The sequence below is a fragment of the Poecilia mexicana genome, unplaced genomic scaffold (genome assembly GCF_051168715.1).
Source record: "Poecilia mexicana isolate PSO_F unplaced genomic scaffold, ASM5116871v1 scaffold_8, whole genome shotgun sequence".
Lineage (NCBI taxonomy): Eukaryota > Metazoa > Chordata > Actinopteri > Cyprinodontiformes > Poeciliidae > Poecilia > Poecilia mexicana.
Window position 1 is genome coordinate 1401322 of NW_028263377.1, and position 20553 is coordinate 1421874.

Below are 20553 nucleotides of genomic sequence, written 5' to 3' on the forward strand. Positions count from 1 at the left end.
GCGAAGAGGCACTAAATGACAGGACTTGGAAAAACGGTCTATGATGGTGAGTATTGTTGTTATACCTTTAGATGGAGGTGAACCAGTGCCGAAATCTATTGCAATGTGTGACCATGGGTGCTTGGGAATGGGTAATGGTTGAAGGAGTCCAGATGGGGGCTGATGAGATGACTTGTTCCGGGAGCAGACTGTACAGGCTCAAACATACTCCTTAGCATCTTTGTGGATGGATGGCCACCAAAACCTGTGGTTAATCAAGGAGATAGTACGGCTCGTACCTGGGTGCCCAGAAAACTTAGAGGCGTGGATCCAGTGAAGAAATCGGGCTCAAACAGTTGAGGGGACATAAATCTTCTTAGCAGGGCAGCCTTCAGGTATGGGTTCAGACGACTGGGCTTGCTTAATGAGGTCGTCGATCTCCCAGGTGACAGCATCCACTGTGCAGCTGGGGGGCAAATGATCGTAGGGGTTTTGTCATCAGCAGCGTATTGCCGAGAAAGAGCATCTGGTTTCTGGTTACAGGAGCCTGGACGGTAGGAGATGGACAGGTTAAATCTAGAAAAGAACAGAGACCAACGGGACTGACGTGGGTTGAGGCATTTGGCAGATTGAAGGTAGGAGAGGTTCTTATGCTTGGTCCAAACCAGCACCGGATGTTCAGCTCCCTCCAACCAATGCCGCCACTCCTCCAGGGCTAACTTGATGGCCAGAAGTTCACGGTCACCCACATCATAATTTCGTTCAGCGGGGGATAATCTGCAGCAAAAGAAGGCACATGGATGTGTTTTGTTATCAGAGTCAGAAATTTTGGACAAAACAGCTCCCACCCCAGAATTGGGGGTAGGCTAATCCACCACAGCCTTGATTTTCTCCTACGTGGGACATACCTGTCCAACCTCGAGTATGAAGCCTAAGAACGACACAGAAGGCTTATGGAACTCACACTTTTCAGCCTTTAACATACAGCTTATTTTCCAGGAGACGTTGGAGAACAAGGCGGACATGACGTTTATGTTCAGATAGAGTCTTAGAGTAAATAAGTATATCGTCCAGATATACAAACAAAAAATGTTCAAAAAAATCTCTCAACACATCATTAACAAGAGCCTGGAAGCAAGCAGGGGTGTTAGATAATCCAAAAGGCATCACCAAGTACTCAAAATGTCCCAAAGGTGTCTTAAAGGCCGTTTCCACTCATCTCCTTGCCGGATTCGCAGTAAATGGTAAGCATTTCTCAGGTCCAATTTTGATAAAACAGTGGCTCCATGCACTGGCTCGAAGGCAGAAGACAACAGGGGTAAAGGGCATTTATTTTTAACAGTAATTTGGTTTAACCCTCGGTAGTCAATGCATGGTCTTAGAGTTCCATTCTTTTTTCCAACAAAGAAGAAACCAGCACACAGAGGAGAAGAATATAGTCTGATTATACCTACAGCCATTGAGTCCTTGATACATTTCTCCATATTTTCCCATTCAGATGGTGAGATGTTATACAGCCGACTGGATGGTAATGGGGCTCCAGGGAGATCTATGGAGCAATCATAGGGTCGGTGAGGAGGAAGTGAGAGCTTTGACCTTACTGAAAACCGGAGCCAAGCCATGGTAGTCAGCAGGAAAGGTAGACAGATCTGGGTGGTCCGCCTCATGATGTTCAGCTGGTGATGGACCTGGGGGAATAGCTGATCAGAGACAGGTGGAGTGATAGCGAGCGGACCATGATTCAATATGTTTATTAGACCAGTTTATGTGAGGGTTATGTTGCTCAAGCCAGTCAAAACCTAAAATGACAGATGACGTGGCTGAAATACAAAAGAAGAAATTAATTCATTGTGGTTGCCAGAACAAACTAGAAGGAGCGATTTAGTCTTGCGAGTTATCTGAGGAAGAGCCTTCCCATCCAAGGTGGAAACACAAAGTGGAACAGGTAACTTAATTACTTCAATGGACATTTGTTTGACTAACTCTGAGTCTATTAGTGTCCGTTTGCAGCCTGAATCGCAGCCAAGGGAAGAGTTTGGTTATTGTAACAAAGGTTAGAATTAATCATGAAACGAGGAGGTTTTTGAATTTGCCGTTAGTCCACCAGACTCCTCCTTTCTACTGGTGGACTCGATAGTTTGGCCGCACTGGACAGCTAGCAATGGAATGTCGGGTCTCCCCACAATACAAACAAAAGCGGGATCCCCAGGTGAAAAAGAAGTATACTTTAGTATATTTCAAACATACATACATTTGTGAAAGTACACTTTAAGTATACTAAGTATTAAGTGTACTACCAAATATATCTGAAGTATACTAAAAGTATGCTTGTACCAATTTTGAAATTATAACTTTAAACACACTTAAACATAACTGTACCAAAATACACTTTTAATATATTAAATAAAAGTATATTTTATTAAGTGAACAAAATATATATTTGCCCAAATATAGACTTGCTCAAGTATATTTAAAATATATTTTGTGTAGCTATATTTCAAAATATATGCTCAATATAGATTTTTTTTTATTCACTTAACGCTACTTTAAATTATTAATTTCAGTATGTTTTAAATTACATCTCAGTGTAAATTTTAGGCTAATAAAGTATGCGTTTCTTTAACCTTCTTTATTTAACCAGGTGAACCCGGTTGAGATCCAGATCTCATTTTCAAGAGGGACCTGGGCAGAAGTCTGCAACACGCAGCAACCCGATTCCAAAATAAAACTAATTAATACATATTCAGAAGTATGTCTTTTCACCTATAAAGTACTTTTCATGTACTTTTTAAGCACCTAAAAAGTATGCCTTTTTAGGTGTCTTAATAATCTTTTACTATTTTTGTTCAAATTGCAAGGAATAAGAAAATGATAATCATGATGTAATGTTGTTTAAGAAAGTACCCAATCCATTTTCAAATGTATGATGTAAGATCTATAATAAACAGGATTAGCTCCGGTTCACACTCCAGACCAGACGGTGGCGGTATTGTACACTTTCAATTAAAAAAAAAAAAAAAAAAAAACGCTATAAAGAGAAGAAAAAACTTGAACGCAAGGAACATAGACATAATATAAGAATAGACGCCTCATGGACCGCTCTCGCCTATTGTCGCTGACGAGATTTAGGGCGGCTATCTCGGAGAGGTCCACCACTCCACTCAGCTTATGTGTTTAGCAGGCACAATGACGTATCAGCGCATTTAATCGATCATAACACACTTTTTTGTTACTGGAAACCATATTCAAACATCTATCATTTATAAACAATTGTATTTTTTAAGTATGTTTTTAATACATAGTTCAGCATATTTAAATATGCTTAGTGGCTATAGCAATAGAATAGGAATGGAATATTCTGATATTGATGTATGATGAGCATATTACAAAGCACACAGCTGTTTATAATTTATTTAATAAATTATTTAGTAATATCAATACATATTTATATAACTATACAAACACAAATAAATAATGATTAATATTGACACAAATAAATAATGATTAATACCGAATAATATATATTGGATACATGTCTATATGTATATATGTACAGGGTTTCCCCCAATGTATTATAAACCTGGCGGCCCGCCATGCTTTACTAGCCCCCCCGCCAGACTAAGCATTGCTTGTTTACGTTTCTAGGAAAATAAAAAAATAAAAATCAAATCTTTTTTTTTTTTTTTTTTTTTTTAAAGCCGGGCTGCAAGTGTCCCTTTTGCACTTAGCATTTCATTAGCAGAGCAGATTTATTCCTAAAGGATAGGTTTATAATAGATAGGTTTATAGTTTATGCATTTAAAGCCGACAGCGCGCGGACTAATCACACAGCTGGCGCCTCTGCGTTTTGCCTCGCGCTGCCGCTGCTTTACCTCAGCAGGACCGCGCACGCCTCCTTTCACTCAAACTGGACACAGGCTGACCTCCTGTATGGATATTTACATGAACCTACTGTGAGAAATTATAATCCTTTGGAGAACTCTAGGTAAGAGTTTAAAACCCTCCGCGTTAGCTCTGGTTGCGCAGCTCTATGTGAACTGCAGGAATAACTTATAGCGAATTCAGAGATGCGCATTGTGGAGTGGTGAGAATGATTTATCTTTGTGAACGAACAATTATATACATCTCAACACGCTGCCCAGTGTGTGGCTACCAGTGGTGGAGAAAGTACTCAAAAAATGTACTTAAGTAAAAGTACAAATACACAGTCAAAAATGTACTCAAGTAAAAGTCAAAGTACCACATTAACATTTTACTTAAGTAAAAGTAAAAAAGTACTGGCTTTTAAAAATACTTAAGTATTAAAAGTAAAAGTACTTGCTGAATACATAACCTAATCGCTAAGATCATTAAGTGAACTGATCTTATTTAACTTTAATACATAAGAAATGTGACATTTTAATGAACAATGCCATAGATTAAACATGTTCTTATTGTGTTTATTCTCTGTAACAGTTTATACTGAGATATGTGATTCTATGAATCATAATTTCAGGGATGGAAACATCTCGTCTCTCCTGTCCTAACATAGCATGAACTTCATTAGTGACATTTATTTAGAAAGAAATCCAACAGAAAGAAGGTGGGTGAGGGAGAACATGCAACCAAGGAGCCACGCAGCAGAGTTGTAGTCAAGACCACCGAACCCAAGACCAAGACCAGTGCCTTGAGCTACATGACACAATAAAATTAAGTTTACCTATCAAAATTGGTTCTCAGATTGATCTGAAAGATCCACATTCCCATAAAAACACCTAGATATTAAATACTTAGAGCTGAAATTTATTTAACCAGTATCAATTAAAACTCATTTCATTCTGTTTTGCTTTCATCGCTGTGCTACAATCCGCAGAGGTCTCCTGCTATCCCTAGAAAAATAACACCCTGGACGGTTGCCCATATTGCCCATGTCAGAAACCACAACTGAAACATCGCAATTAACGGTAAATAACGTTCAACTATAAGCAGAAGGACCACTGTGACTGTTCTCACCCTCCCTCCCACTGCTATGTTTGCCACCATGACAGGAGACGAAATCAATCAATGAGCATGCTCTGTGTTCATACGTTCAACTTTTACTTATTCAGCGATTAAATAAACGTGTGTATGTGTTAGCTACTGCAGTGTACACAAGAACAAAGAACGGCTCTCAGTGAGGCTTCAGTCCTTAGGACTTAGTAAAGATCCGTCCAGAAGAATCGGATCGTTCCTGAATGTCATATTACTATATTGCACTTTGGTCACAGCGTTCTCCCATATATGCAAAACCTCAGTCAACACTATGGCATTAGTGGCAACTTTTTTTCATCGCAGATGCAACATGTGTCTCAGTCAGTACAGCTAGCTTTGCTAGCATCACGTCCACAGATCTTACCTTTCTTTAAGCTTTCCTTTCAAGTGACGCTAAAAGTTGAAAGTCCCGTCTGTGAAAGCGAAGCGCTGCTGATTTTACATGTCACCATATCTTATGGTTTATGCAGTGCTATTATATTACTGACGATTGGCCGAATATACACCACTGCGCATGTCTGGAGCTCCGCGTGCGAGTAAAGGTGGAGGCGATGGGTGACAACAGACACTAAGTCACGTTATTGCTTGGATTTTACGGCGCCACCTTAAGACCCTGAACTTCACATTTTAACGGAAAAAAGCTCAACGCGACTTGGATGTAACGAGTAACGCGACAGTTTTGTAGAAATGTAGTGAAGTAGAAAGTAGAGATACTTACTGTAAAATGTAGTGGAGTAAAAGTAGAAAGTATCCATTATTAAATCTACTTAAGTAAAGTACAGATATACGAAAACTGTACTTAAGTACAATAACGAAGTACTTGTACTAAGTTACTTCCCACCACTAGTGGCTAAAGAGCCACATAAACTTTACAGGTCTGTCTTCCCTGTAAAGTTTATGTCTGGGTCCCGGTTGGCCGGAGCCATCCATCCATTTGCCTTCACCCTTGTCCCTCGGTGGGGTCGGGAGGGGTGCTGGTGCCCATCTCCAGCTCACGTTCCGGGCGAGAGGCGGGGTACACCCTGGACAGGTCGCCAGTCTGTCGCAGGGCAACACAGAGACACACAGGACAAACAACCATGCACACACACACTCACACCTAGGGGCAATTTGGAAAGGCCAATTAACCTGACAGTCATGTTTTTGGACTGTGGGAGGAAACTGGAGAACCTGGAGAAAACCCACACATGCACAGGGAGAACATGCAAACTCCATGCAGAAAGACCGGGGCTGGGAATTGAACCCAGAACCTTCTTGCTGCTACCAACTGCGCCACTGTGCAGCCCCGGTTGGCTGGAGCGTTTGTGGATAATTAGCAGCGCTAACTACAGGGCCGTGCAGAGACCACTAAAGGGGAAGGTGCTCAAAAAAAAAAGGGCACATCTTACCGCATTCTAGGACAGAATATTAACAAAGTTTATCAGCTTTCAGAGTTTAATAAACAATGATAAATTACAAAATTGTGAAATATACAATCAAAGCTAAGGTAAATCTCTATACAGAGCATACAACTATGCATATGTAAGACATTTTATTAGTAATTTCTTTCTGCAGGACTATTTTGTTATAGGAAAGTATTGTAATATTCAAACCCGCAATTTAGCAAGATATGTAAATCAGAGCTGGTGGTCTAGCTCTGATTTACATATTTTGTCTTTACAGAATTACACTATTAAAAATATAAACAAGGGCACAATGCAACCTTTTAGTGTACTGTAATCTATAAAAAAGAGCTTCCTGTTTGCTCCAGTGGAGATGAAGATGGTCCACTCAGGAAAGCAGAGCTGCATCAAACTTTAAGGTGGAACTGCAAAAAAAAAAAAAAAAAAGAAACAAACAAAGCAAAAATTGAATTGTTAATGCATGTCACTATGGGAAAAGCCTACTGAGTTTTGCTCAAAACTTTTTTAAACATTTAAATCACACATTTGTCTCATGAAGGGAATTTTATTTGCAAAACAAACTTATTTGTGCATGTCAGAAATCTTTTTTTGATATTCTAAGTTCTTGTTTGACTCAAGGTTTTGCTTGTGATTCTCACATGACGTCGGGGGCAGGACCCAAAATCGCAACAAAAGATTTCTGATGTGTGCAAATAAAAGTTTATGTTTGGCAAATAACTTTTTAAGTTCACAAGACAAAAATTAGTTATTTAATTAAAAAAAGTTTTTTAAACAAAACAATTTGTTTTTAAAAAAGAAATCATTACAATTCCAAAAGTTTTTATTACAATTTTATTCTGAGGTTAGTTTATTTTTTCCCATTGAATAATTGGGGAAAAATTTAACTACATACTCTGCGATCCAGACCCTAAACTTAAAGTCTGGGTTGAGTTTTTTCCCCGTCATTAATGACATACATTATATCTATCATGGTAATTCAGGGTGAGTTATTTTTAATTCTAAATGAATATCCTTGTTGGACTTTTATTTAAGTGCTATTCTCCTTCAAGATACATTTACCTTACGCCAGAATAAATGCAATGTACATTATGCAGCAAAGGAAATTAGAAGATCGGACATATATTCATTATGGAGATGATAAGTTTTGGACAGGCGATGTGCCTCGTAAACAGGAAAGAAGCTTTTTATTTATCTAGCTTTGCTAGCAAAGTCGTAGCTAGCAGCTAGCTAATAGCACATCAACAACAGCCTAATGTCTGTATGATAAAAATACTGAATCAATAGATAAGAACAGTTTTTCCTCACCTGGCTGTCTCCTCCCGCTCAGTAGTTCTTCAGAGAAAGGCATTTTATTTCCCATTGGGATTAATAAAGTGGTTTTGAATTAGAATTGAATTTGAAAAAAACTTCATGGAACATATATGAATAGTAATCTGATCTTTAGTGAAGTTTCATAAATCACATAAAGGTTTCACAAATTCCAAACATGGATTAAAATATTCTGCTATTAGAGCACAACAACATAGTCCAGGTTTGAAGAGTCTATGTGTTGTAGTTTTGGAGCTGGAGTGACCAATATCCAAAAAATGTCCGAAATCAGCCTTTATTGAAGTTTCACAAATCAGAAAAAGGTTTCACAAATCCCAAACATCGTTATAAATATTCTGCTTGAAGGGGAGAATAATCTATTCCAGGTTTGAAGAGTCTAGCAGTTGTATATTTTTAATTAGACCAGTTCTAATGTGATCCAGATGCCAAAAAATGGTGAAAATCTAAATTTATTGAGTTTTCACAAATCAGGAAAAAGTTTCACAAATCACTAACATGGTTTTAAATATTCTGCTATTAGAGCAGAATAATCTAGTCCAGGTTTGAAGAGTCTAGGAGTTGTAGTTTTTTAATTAGAGCAGTTGTAGTTAATGACAGAGGTGCCAAAAATGGTGAAGATCTAACTTTATTGAGTTTTCACAAATCAGATAAAAGTTTCACAAATCCCAAACATGGTTATAAATATTCTGCTATTAGAGCAGAATAATCTAGTTCAGGTTTCAAGTCCCTAGGTGTAGTAGTTTTTAAACTAGAATTGCCTTTCTATGAACTACTGAGGGGAGGAGACAGCCAGGTGAGCAGAATATTTTAATCCATGTTTGGAATTTGTGAAACCTTTATGTGATTTATGAAACTTCACTAAAGATCAGATTACTATTCATATATGTTCCATGCAGTTTTTTTCAAATTCAATTCTAATTCAAAACCACTTTATTAATCCCAATGGGAAATAAAATGTTGGTGTAACTCATTAATTTTTCAAAGAGTTACTGTAGATGGTGATGGCTGTTGGAAGGAAAGATCTTTTGCAGGGGTCTGTTAAGTGAAGTTTCACAAATCAGAAAAAGGTTTCACAAGTCACAAACATGATTCTAAATATTGTACTATTAGAGCAGAATAATTTAGTCCAAGTTTGAAGAGTCTAGGTGTTGTAGATTTGGAGCTAGAAAATTCCTGAAGAAATTTAAATGGGGCCTGCCAAAGTGTGCCCGTCGGTTTGGACCCAGCTTTCTGATGCTAAAAATTAGCATTAATGCTAAAGAAAGCTTCAGGCATGTGCAGAGGGGGAGGGAGGGCAGGGAGTGCTTGAGCACCTGCCCTTTAGTTCATTTTCTTTTTTTTTTTTTCTTTTTTTTTGTTGGTATTATTATTTTCAAAGCCCTCTTCTGACACATAATAACATGTACTAAAGTTATTTTTTGTTTTGTTTTGGTTTTTTGTACAACATAATAAGCCTTCCGGTCACCTTGTTACCTTTGACCTTTTGCCCATGACACATGACACAGTTGTCTCTCGCACAGTGAGATAAGGTGGCTAACTGAAGCTCAACATAGCAAACGTTACAGATTACAGATCAGTTTTTGGTGAATTATATATATATATATAAAAAAAACGTTTTTGGTGAATAAAGTGGAGTAGACTTGCTACTTGTCAGATGACGGAAAACGTTGAATATCGTTTCTGCTTCAGCGGTTTAAGCAGAGAGGTAATGAAATACAACAGACACTGACAGGCCTCTGCGTCTGCCTTTCTCTGAAGAACTACTGAGCGGGAGGAGACAGCCAGGTGAGGAAAAACTGTTCTTATCTATTGATTCAGTATTTTTATCATACAGACATTAGGCTGTTGTTGATGTGCTATTAGCTAGCTGCTAGCTACGACTTTGCTAGCAAAGCTAGATAAATAAAAAGCTTCTTTCCTGTTTACGAGGCACATCGCCTGTCCAAAACTTATCATCTCCATAATGAATATATGTCCGATCTTCTAATTTCCTTTGCTGCATAATGTACATTGCATTTATTCTGGCGTAAGGTAAATGTATCTTGAAGGAGAATAGCACTTAAATAAAAGTCCAACAAGGATATTCATTTAGAATTAAAAATAACTCACCCTGAATTACCATGATAGATATAATGTATGTCATTAATGAAGGGGAAAAAACTCAACCCAGACTTTAAGTTTAGGGTCTGGATCGCAGAGTATGTAGTTAAATTTTTCCCCAATTATTCAATGGGAAAAAATAAACTAACCTCAGAATAAAATTGTAATCAAAACTTTTGGAATTGTAATGATTTCTTTTTTAAAAACAAATTGTTTTGTTTAAAAAACTTTTTTTAATTAAACTAATTTTTGTCTTGTGAACTTAAAAAGTTATTTGCCAAACATAAACTTTTATTTGCACACATCAGAAATCTTTTGTTGCGATTTTGGGTCCTGCCCCCGACGTCATGTGAGAATCACAAGCAAAACTTTGAGTCAAATAAAAACTTAGAATATCAAAAAAAGATTTCTGACATGCACAAATAAGTTTGTTTTGCAAATAAAATTCCCTTCATGAGACAAATGTGTGATTTAAATGTTTAAAAAAGTTTTGAGCAAAACTCAGTAGGCTTTTCCCATAGTGACATGCATTAACAATTCAATTTTTGCTTTTGTTTTTTAATTTTTTTCTGCAGTTCCACCTTAAAGTTTGATGCAGCTCTGCTTTCCTGAATGGACCATCTTCATCTCCACTGCAGCAAACAGGCAGCTCTTTTTTATAGATTACAGTACACTAAAAGGTTGCATTGTGCCCTTGTTTATATTTTTAATAGTGTAATTCTGTAAAGACAAAATATGTAAATCAGAGCTAGACCACCAGCTCTGATTTACATATCTTGCTAAATTGTGGGTTTGAATATTGCAATACTTTCCTATAACAAAATAGACCTGCAGAAAGAATTACTAATAAAATATCTTACATATGCATAGTTGTATGCTCTGTATAGAGATTTACCTTAGCTTTGATTGTATATTTATCATTGTTTATTAAACTCTGAAAGCTGAGAGGCTTTGTTAATATTCTGTCCTAGAATGCGGTAAGATATGCCCTTTTTTTTGAGCACCTGCCCTTTTAGTGGTCTCTGCACGGCCCTGGAAAGCTTCAATGTAGTCAATAACCTGTGGAGAGTCAGAAGCATGTGGACTAACCTGTACTTGTACCATTCAGTATGTTAAAATTAATTCATAAACTAAAATTTGACAAAATGCTAATGTTAGCATGAAGACTAGTATGTGGGGCATCATTAGCATGTTCTCTGTCATTGACTTACTCCATTCAGTATACTAAACATGGCAAATAATTAAGAAATTTAACAAATAGGTTATTTTAGGTAAAAGGATAATGCTAATGCGCGCAAGGCAGTGCACTAATGGGGGGCAGTGAAATGCTAATGTTTGTGCTAATGTTAATGAATGGCCTTACTGCGCAATAATAAAGATAAATAATAAATAATATAGAGACATTCTATTGGGTGTTAAACAATAGGTGCCTGCCATGCAATGCATGGAGGCAGTGACTGACTTGTAAGTCAGTCACTGCTCTCCCTATGCATTACTATGGGCAGGCCCCAATTAGAGCAATTCTCGTGTGACCGAGATAAAAAAAAAATGCTGATATCGCACTTTTTGGAAGTTTCACAAATCAGAAAAAAGCTTCACAAATCCCAAACATGGTTTTACATATTCTGCTATTAATTAAAATAATCTGATCCAGGTTTGAAGTGTCTAGGTGATGTAGATTTGGAATTAGACCAGCTCTAGTGTGAGCCAGATGCAAAAAAGTGGTAAAATCAACCGTTATTGAAGTTTCACAAATCGGATTAAGGTTTCACAAATCACAAACATGGTTATAAATATTCTGCTATTAGAGCAGAATAATCTATTCCAGGTTTGAAGAGTCTAGGTGTAGTAGTTTTTTAATTAGAGCAGTTCTAGTATGAAAGAGATGCCAAAAAAATGTGATTTTCGAACTTTAATGAGTTTTCACAAATCAGGAAAATGTTTCACAAATCACTAACATGGTTTTAAATATTCTGTTATTAGAGCAGAATAATCTATTCCAGGTTTGAAGAGTCTAGGTGTAGTAGTTTTTTAATTAGAGCAGTTCTAGTATGAAAGAGATGCCAAAAAAATGTGATTTTCGAACTTTAATGAGTTTTCACAAATCAGGAAAATGTTTCACAAATCACTAACATGGTTTTAAATATTCTGTTATTAGAGCAGAATAATCTAGTCCAGGTATGGAGAGTCTAGGAGTTGTATTTTTTTAATTAGACCAGTTCTAATGTGATCCAGATCCTAAAAAATTGTTAAAATCTAACTTTATTGAGTTTTCACAAATCAGAAAAAGGTTTCACAAATCACAAACATGGTGTTAAATATCCAGCTTGAAGAGGAGAATAATCTGGTACAGGTTTGAAGTGTCTAGGAGTTACAGTTTTTTCATTAGAGCAGTTGTAATAATGAAAGAGGTGCCAAAAATTGTGAAGATCTAAATTTATTGAGTTTTCACAAATCAGATAAAAGTTTCACAAATCCCAAACATGGTTATAAATATTCTGCTATTAGAGCAGAATAATCTAGTCCAGGTTTCAAGTCTCTAGGTGTAGTAGTTTTTAAACTAGAGTTGATTAAAGATGCGGAAAGTAGTGAAAAATTAAGTGGAATCGCCCTTTAGCTATTGGAAGCTGGAATTGGAAACCAACTTCAGCTTTGTTGTACTATAGCTAATATTAGCTGGTATCTCACCGGTGGACATAAATACAGTAAAGTAATATTCTAATTACAAAATATACACAATAATATGTCCATCTTACTTGTGAAATGTTTGTGGAGCCCTCACATCAATAGTCCTTCGATCCGAACAACAATATCCCTCAGTGCTGAGGCATCTTCTGCTGTTTTGGTTGAGCAAAGTGGGAGGGACGACCGCTCCAATATGGCCGCCATATTTCCTGCGCCGGAGCAGCCAATGCGGGCCAATGCATAGACATAATATAAGAGTAGCAGCCAATGCGGAGTCTACTCATAGACATAATATAAGAGTAGCAGGCAATGAGGGGTCTACTCATAGACATAAGAGTTCACTTTCCAAGTTGTTCCCAGAACAATGGGAGCAACTTGCTCCCAGATACCCAGATGGGTATCGAGCACAAAAAATCTCCAAGGAAATGAATCAATGAGAAATTAGGATTAAATAGGAGCATCATGGGAACAGTGGAGTTCAGTTTACATACTGCCATTTAACAGCCTCAGACCATATTCAGAGACATAGCCCAGTATAGTTACACAGTGACCTAGTCACTTTCATTTTTTTTAATAATTCTGTATTTCGCTTTTTATAATGTAGTATCTTTTTCTCACTTCTGTCTTGATGTCCTTCGATACCTGTCACTCTTGTCAGTCAGTGAGCTTAAGGACTATCAAGGTTGCCCAGCTGGCCAATTGTTACAGTCCAGGACTTTTTCTGAGTTCTATTCTTGACTGTGCACAGTTTTCAGCTTCTGTCATCACCTGTTTTCCAGTTTCCATTTGATTTACACAGCCTCTTCCACACTGTGTTTCTAATAACTTCACTTTGGTTAAATTTGATATTATCCAAAACAGATTTATGTAGTGTAGGTCAATACCACCGACCTAACTTCATGTGGTCTAGGGATGAACTTAAAAACAGTTTGGAGAGAGCTTCATGGAATGTTTCTGTGTCTGAGCAGCTGTGTGTAAAGGTTTAACATCAACAACTGCAGTGGAATCCTTTGGATGCAGCTGGGGGAAGATAGATGCTTCACACAGCTGTAGACACTAGAGAAAAATAGACATGTTCACTGGAGTAACAAATCATGGCTTTCAGCCTAAAAACTGAAAGCCATGACCACAAGGGATCTTGTGGTCACTTATTGCTACACCTTGGGTTTGGCAGTTGCCATTAGGACGGTAACTTGCAATTCTGCATTGTGTGAAGAGTAAAGTGTATTTCCTTTTTATATTCACCATAAGATTATTTTAGGTAGTTTTAAGAGAAACCTATTACCCTTGCTGTCAGAAGCAATTTAGTAGAATTTAACTAATTTCAAATTTGAATCTACAAACAAAACTTTAGCATGGAATCCTAACGTTAAAACATCATTCAGCTGCATCTTGGGTTGAAATTAACTAATGCATTTATCTTGAAGGATATAAGCAGAATCTTTCAGAGCATTCCTAAAGACCCCCTTTATTTTTGTTATGGACCCAGCCATCTGTTGTGGTATTCTCTACTGAGTAGAATCATATTAAGAGCAAAAGCTGCTTGATATCTGAGGGTAAGTGCCCTGAACATAAGTTATTTACAGGAACCAAAGGAACTAACTTTAAAGTCAACCAAGATTTTCCGTGAACATTGTGGCTTCACACTGGATATGTAGCTGGTTCATCAAGAAGTTCCATGCAGCAGTAAATTATATTGCAGGTCCTTCCTCCCACCAGCTGTCAGATCTATAACCAGCACTGTTTCTAAATAACAACCATAAAAATAACAGAACTGAGCTGGGTAACATTCATTTGTTTTTCCAAGTTAATTCAGCACAGTCCTGCGACAGACTGACGACCTGTCGAGGGTGACCCAGCCTCTCACCCGGAACGTTAGCTGGAGATAGGCACCAGCAACCCTCCCGACCCCACTAAGGGACAAGGGTGTAAGAAAATGGATGGATGGATCAGCACACAAAATTCATGTGTAAAGCAAGGTTTGCAGTCATGCAAAGTGTTGGAGCTGACTGCTTTGCTGCTTAACTAGTTTCAATAGAGGGAAGGAACTGACGTATCAATCAGATGAAGTCTTTTGGAAAATCCCTCTTGATACCAGCGCAGGTTGCTGAAGTGGTGATCTACAAGTGCTCCAGAAACAGATTCTCTCCATTGATGTGGCACCATATGGAGGACTAAAACCGACATAATAAGAAATAAAAGAATAAGTATATAAGTAAGAAAAAAAATGTATATCCGACATATATAAATAAAAGAATAAATATATAAATAAAAGAATAAATATATATCCGACATATATAAATAAGAGAATAAATATATAAATAAAAGAATAAATATATATCCGACATAATAAGAAATAAAAGAATAAATATATAAATAAAAGAATAAATATATATTTTGATAAAAAATAAAAGCATAAATATATATTTAGTTTTTCCTTTTCCTAACACATGAGTTTCCGTCAAGAAAAGTAGATATTTTGCTTTACTTTTTTTTGCTTCTCCCTTTTCTGCTCGCTGTATTTCTGTTTGCTGTTTTTCCGTTTGCTGTTTTCTGCTGCATCGTTATGTTAATAAGGAGGGCTGCCTTCTATGTCTGCTATTGGCCTATAGAGCTTTGGAACCAACGTCATTGCGTCAGACGTTGTGGGGCGTTTAGGTGCAGTCGCTCGGTGCCATCTTTGCAGGCCACAGACCAAAACAAACTTTATCTCTGTGGTTTTGTTGTGTTACCGACTGCAGTGAAGTTAGTTTCGAGTTGGATATTGGATTTTCCAATATCCGCCGAGCAAGCGGCGTTTAGCTCAAGGTTGATCCGATTTATGAAAGCTAATTTCGGCCAGTCGTTCTCTAGCTCCCTCCTCAATCGCTCGGAGGTTCACTTCACTGTAGCCGGTGTGGATAAAATTTGCTTTGGTCTGTGCATAGAGCTACTGCACCTAAACGCCCCACAACGTCTGACGCAGTGACGTTGGTTCTAAAGCACTATCGGCCAACAGTAGACATACTGTAGAAGGAAGCTCTCCTCATTAACATAACGATGCAGCAGAATAACAGCAAGCAGAAATACAACAAACGGAAAAACAGTAAGCAGAAATACAGCGAGCAGAAAATGGAGAAGCAAAAAAAGGCAAAGCAAAATATCTAATTTTCTTGACAAAACTCATGTGTAAGGAAAAGGAAAAACTAAATATATATTTATGCTTTTATTTCTTATCAAAATATATATTTATGCTTTTAATTCTTATCAAAATATATATTTATTCTTTTATTTATATATTTATTATTTTATTTCTTATTATGTCAGATATATATTTATTCTTTTAGTTATATACTTATTCTTTTATTTCTTATTATGTCGGTTTTGGTCCTCCATAGGTACATTCCCTTGAAAAATAAAAGTCAACCTGACACTTTGAAGAGGTTCTGATGCTGAGGGCCAATGTAAAGAATCCTGTGCATTAATATGTGCTGGAACCAAACATTTTGACTTGTCTCCTTGCAAGTCAAAATGGCATAACTGAACTTGGACTATAAAATTGCTTCAAAGAAAAAAAAAAAGACAGACTCACAAAACTGATTAGCTGAAAGTCATGACCTTGTTTAAGCAGTTCAACAGCAAATACAGTGATGTCAAAACATTATAGTAAATATAAAATAATGAACAGTTTGAAATGTATAACTCAAAAAGAATATAAAGATTTCTATGCAACTCTGGGAGAGAATAAATTCTATGTTTTTGCACTTCTAGACACTCAAACTCCAAGTAAATGTATTTATTGGCTAAAAAATTTGATTTTGTATATTGTATCTCTTTTAAAGTGTATTGGTATTAGACTTTTAAAAAAAATCCCAGTTGATCAGTGCAATTGGACATTGTCTAGTAAATAATAAAATTAATGAGAGTTGTGTTGCTTGGTCCACTAGAAATTTCATACATTTTCTCATAGACTGACCCCATATGGAGAGACTACATCTCTCTGTGGGGAGATCTCACTTACTCTGCTGCTGTCTACATCCTGCCTACTAGTAAGAATGTCACAGGACTGCAGTTAAAACAAACTATCCCATGGGCGCTACTTTTAGAAACTCTGGGAACCAAAGACAAAGTAGTCTTTTGGGATATAATGAAACTATGTAATGTTTTAGATGAAATGGAGTTTGAAGTTGTTTGGATTTTTCCTTGTTTAGTGACATACATAGTTTCTTTCTTTAATCACATTGCAATAATAGATTATTTTCAATCTATTACATAAAAAAACTTTTTCCTTTTCCAATATAATTAGGGCGGATTAGTAAATTAGGTTGCAGATATATGTTAGAGATATATGTTAGCGATTCTGATAGCGTTTAGGCCAGCAGGTCCTGACAGCCCACCACTGCAAGAAATACCTTCAACAAACAAAAAAATGTAAAAGCTTTACAGCCTTCAAGCTTTTTCTAAAATTCCAGAATTGTAATTCTGCATGTTGGAGGCAATTTGGAGTGGCTTAGGGATTGTACTCCCACAATTTCTTTTCACGTATCAGACTTCTAGCATAAGTCAGACTTGTGTCATGTACAGAAATACTCAGTTTATTTATATTTCCTCCATCCCAGGACAAACCTTTGCTTTCTGGTCACTCCAGGTTTGAATCAGATGATTCTCACTTCTCTTTGGTTACCCAAGACAACCAGGACTTCCATGTATCGCTATTCAGTGATTCTTGAGAATAGGGACAAAATGGTTTTAATTTTCCCATAATTTTTTTTTGTTACTTCTCAACCTTATGTATGCTAATATAACAAATAATGTTTAGGAAGTGTAAAGGTGCTAAGGTACAGGCTCCCAGTTGCAACATTTTTAAAAAAAATTTAATTTTTAATCGACCTGACCCAGAACGTTGTCATCACCATCTGACAAAAATAAATAAAAAAATATATTTTTAATGACCCTATTAGTGATATTTTTACTCATTTTACAGACAAATGCTTCTCAAGAAACAAAAGAAATATTATTTAAAACCAAAAACAACAAAAAGCCCATCTGACGGAGTTGACAGTGCATGAGGAGTTGACACAGAACTGAAGGTGGTGACAAACTAGTGAATAAAATGAAAAACTTGGTACATGTGAAGTAATGCAATTCATATAAAATACATTAAAATGAATTAATTGCACATTTAAGTGAGATTTGACAACAATTTCACTGAAAGAGTCAGAAAAACTCTGATGGAGTTGACATCTGACGGAGTTGAAAAAAAGCCAAACTACCTCAATTTATATTATGTTATTCTGAAGGAGGCCATATTGTAGCTAATCAGGTCCATTAAATCTTTACATTAAACCAAAATTAAGCTTTTATTTCACAAAATGTCATCAAAGTTTTGTAAATTGTCAGTTATGGAGTTGACACATCATGGTTGTGACAAACAACTTAGGAATAAAAACAAGAAAAAACTAAATAATAATAATATAAGCTAACCAGAGCTAACTAGCCCTCTTAGCAAAGGAAGAGAAAAGACAACGTCATGGGGTCCTCAGACGTTCTGGTGCCCCCCAATAATGCCTGATTTTTTTACATTCTTTTCATTTCTGACGGTGTTGACAAAAACTAGGGACAAATTTCACTGGAGTTGGAAAATATATAAAAATTATTTTTTAATTCAATTTATTGATACCTCTATAATTATTTATATGACTACTTATACTTAATTGTCACTATATATAATTTTAGTATTTCTTTAATTATTTTAAACTATTATAATGTATTGAGTTCTGCTCCGGGACAGGCATCATCCACCAACTACAATGTTTAAAATAAAAAAATATTCAGCAAATACCTGGAAAATATACATTGTTGTGCTCACCCAGGTTAGTTGAGTCAGATATTTGAAAAAATTATATTTTGTGTATATTTGTTTTGTCCCTATTCTCAAGAATCACTGTATTGATTTTTGAATCACTGTATTGATTTTTCTCCTCCCTCCACGCTGAAAGTTCTCCAATGTATCATAAGCTTTAAGACACAAACCAGGGGCACTCCCTTTTGCACATATTTCTGTTCCTTTGCAAATGAACTATTTAATTCTTAAATTCAGTTTTTGCCTCTGTTTCTGCATGTGGGTCTGGAAAATCCCTGAAATTATGCCTTAAAGTATGTCAGTACGCAACTCCCAAGGACAAAAACTCAAGGTCACTAATCAATGTCAGAAGTTGAAATCTCTTTCTACCATCACAATCTGAGCTCTCTAAATATTCAGAGATAACAAATCTGTTTGTTACAGTATATTTTCGATCTTTTCCAGGTATAAGGTTGCCATCACCAAGCACAAGGACTCGGAACAAACCAGCAGTAGTCTTTACAGTCAGAATGATGTTTGGACTCCAGCCGTTGACTTCAGCAAGTATATTGAAGACAATGAAAGCATTGAAGATCAAGTATGTTGTGACATGATTTGACAAAAAACTGTAACTACTCAAAAGACCTCAAATTTGAAAAAATATAACGTGCCTTATTATGTGTCTTTAGGACCTTGTTGCCTGGGTGACCACAGGCTTCCTTCATATTCCTCATGCTGAAGACATACCCAACACTGTGACAGTAGGTAATGGTGGTGGAGTCATACTACGACCACATAACTACTTTGATGAAGACCCATCTATCAGCTCTACAGATTCTGTGTACTTCAGCCCTGGTGCTGAAGGCAGCTGTGAGAACAACAGGATGGCATGCTTAACACACGAGACTTGTACCCCCACCCTGGAGACCTTTACCTACCACGGCTTCGACGGAGTCATGAAGTTTGAGGACTGGAAATGAAATCATTTCCAGTCCTCATAAATATGTGTTGCTGAGCAAAAGCTTCACAGTTATTTTAGTATGTAAGAAAAGTTTTGCACTATGTGTTTAACTTAGTGTAGCAAATTGAATTAATACACAGTTTATTGTAGGCCTACAAATCCCTCTGTATTATGCTGTTTTATTTACGTATCAACACAGTTGTTTACAGGTGAAAAACAGTCTTTTTACCTTCACTAAAGATAAAAAAAAATGGTTTTACCTCTAGTGAACTCTAATGATATAGATATAAATACATACATATATAGCTCTGGAAAAATGGAGAGACCACTGAAAAATGATCAGTTTTTTGATTTTACTCTTTATAGGTCTATTTTTGAGTAAAATGAACATTGTTTTTTTATTCTATGAACTACTGACAACATGTCTTTGAAATTCCAAGTAAAAATTTAGTATTTATTTGCAGAAAATGACAAATGGTCAAAATAACAAAAAAGATGCAGTGCTTTCAGACCTCAAATAATGCAATGAAAACAAGCACATATTCATTTAGAAACTACAATACTAATGTTTGAACTCAGGAAGAGTTCAGAAATCAATATTTGGTGGAAGAACCGGGAGGTTTTGAATGCTGTTCAGTGCAGTGGTCTCTTATTTTTTCGAGCTCTCTCTCTCTCTCTCTCTCTCTCTCTCTCTCTCTCTCTCTCTCTCTCTATATATATATATATATATATATATATATATATATATATATATATATATATATATATATATATATATATATATATAAAGGTAAAACAGTTTTTTTATTTCAATCACTTTAATTATTCATATTATTTTTGTAAAAAATCTTGCATGACACAACTTTTGAAAAATAAAAAATTACTCTTTGATTTTGATTATGCACTGGAGGATCATTAAGTCATTTTTCTCAATGAATTCATGCAGCTGAGATTTTTTTAATCAATTCTCTTATTTTGCACCATTGGTCTCACAGATAAAGCAAAACTGATGAGACCTAACAGTAATTCAGCTGACTGTACAGCAGAGGGTGCTGCCTGCTCTGGAGTCATTTTCCACCATAAAATTCTGCACTATAAAGCCTCAGAGTATGGCAGGCCAGTCTGACATAAATTCGGTTTCGTCTGACAAGCTGTAATTAAAAACAAACCAAAAAATAAATTCAAATTCTCTATTACCTTTGTTTAGGTAAACCACACTGACATCCAGATCTCATTTTAAGAGTGAAAGAAACTTGTAATACAGA

General features: G+C 36.3%; 1 protein-coding gene across 1 annotated transcript in view; it reads left to right on the forward strand.

The window, feature by feature from the left end:
* aoc2 (amine oxidase copper containing 2) overlaps positions 1 to 20185 on the forward strand; it is a 30961-nt gene extending 10776 nt beyond the window's left edge. The window contains exons 4-5 of the mRNA XM_088008002.1: positions 18793 to 18925; positions 19017 to 20185. Of these exons, the coding sequence (XP_087864128.1) occupies positions 18793 to 18925; positions 19017 to 19307 (424 nt within the window). The 3' untranslated portion in view covers positions 19308 to 20185. The remainder of the gene's footprint in view (positions 1 to 18792; positions 18926 to 19016) is intronic.
* Positions 20186 to 20553: the final 368 nt, after the last annotated feature.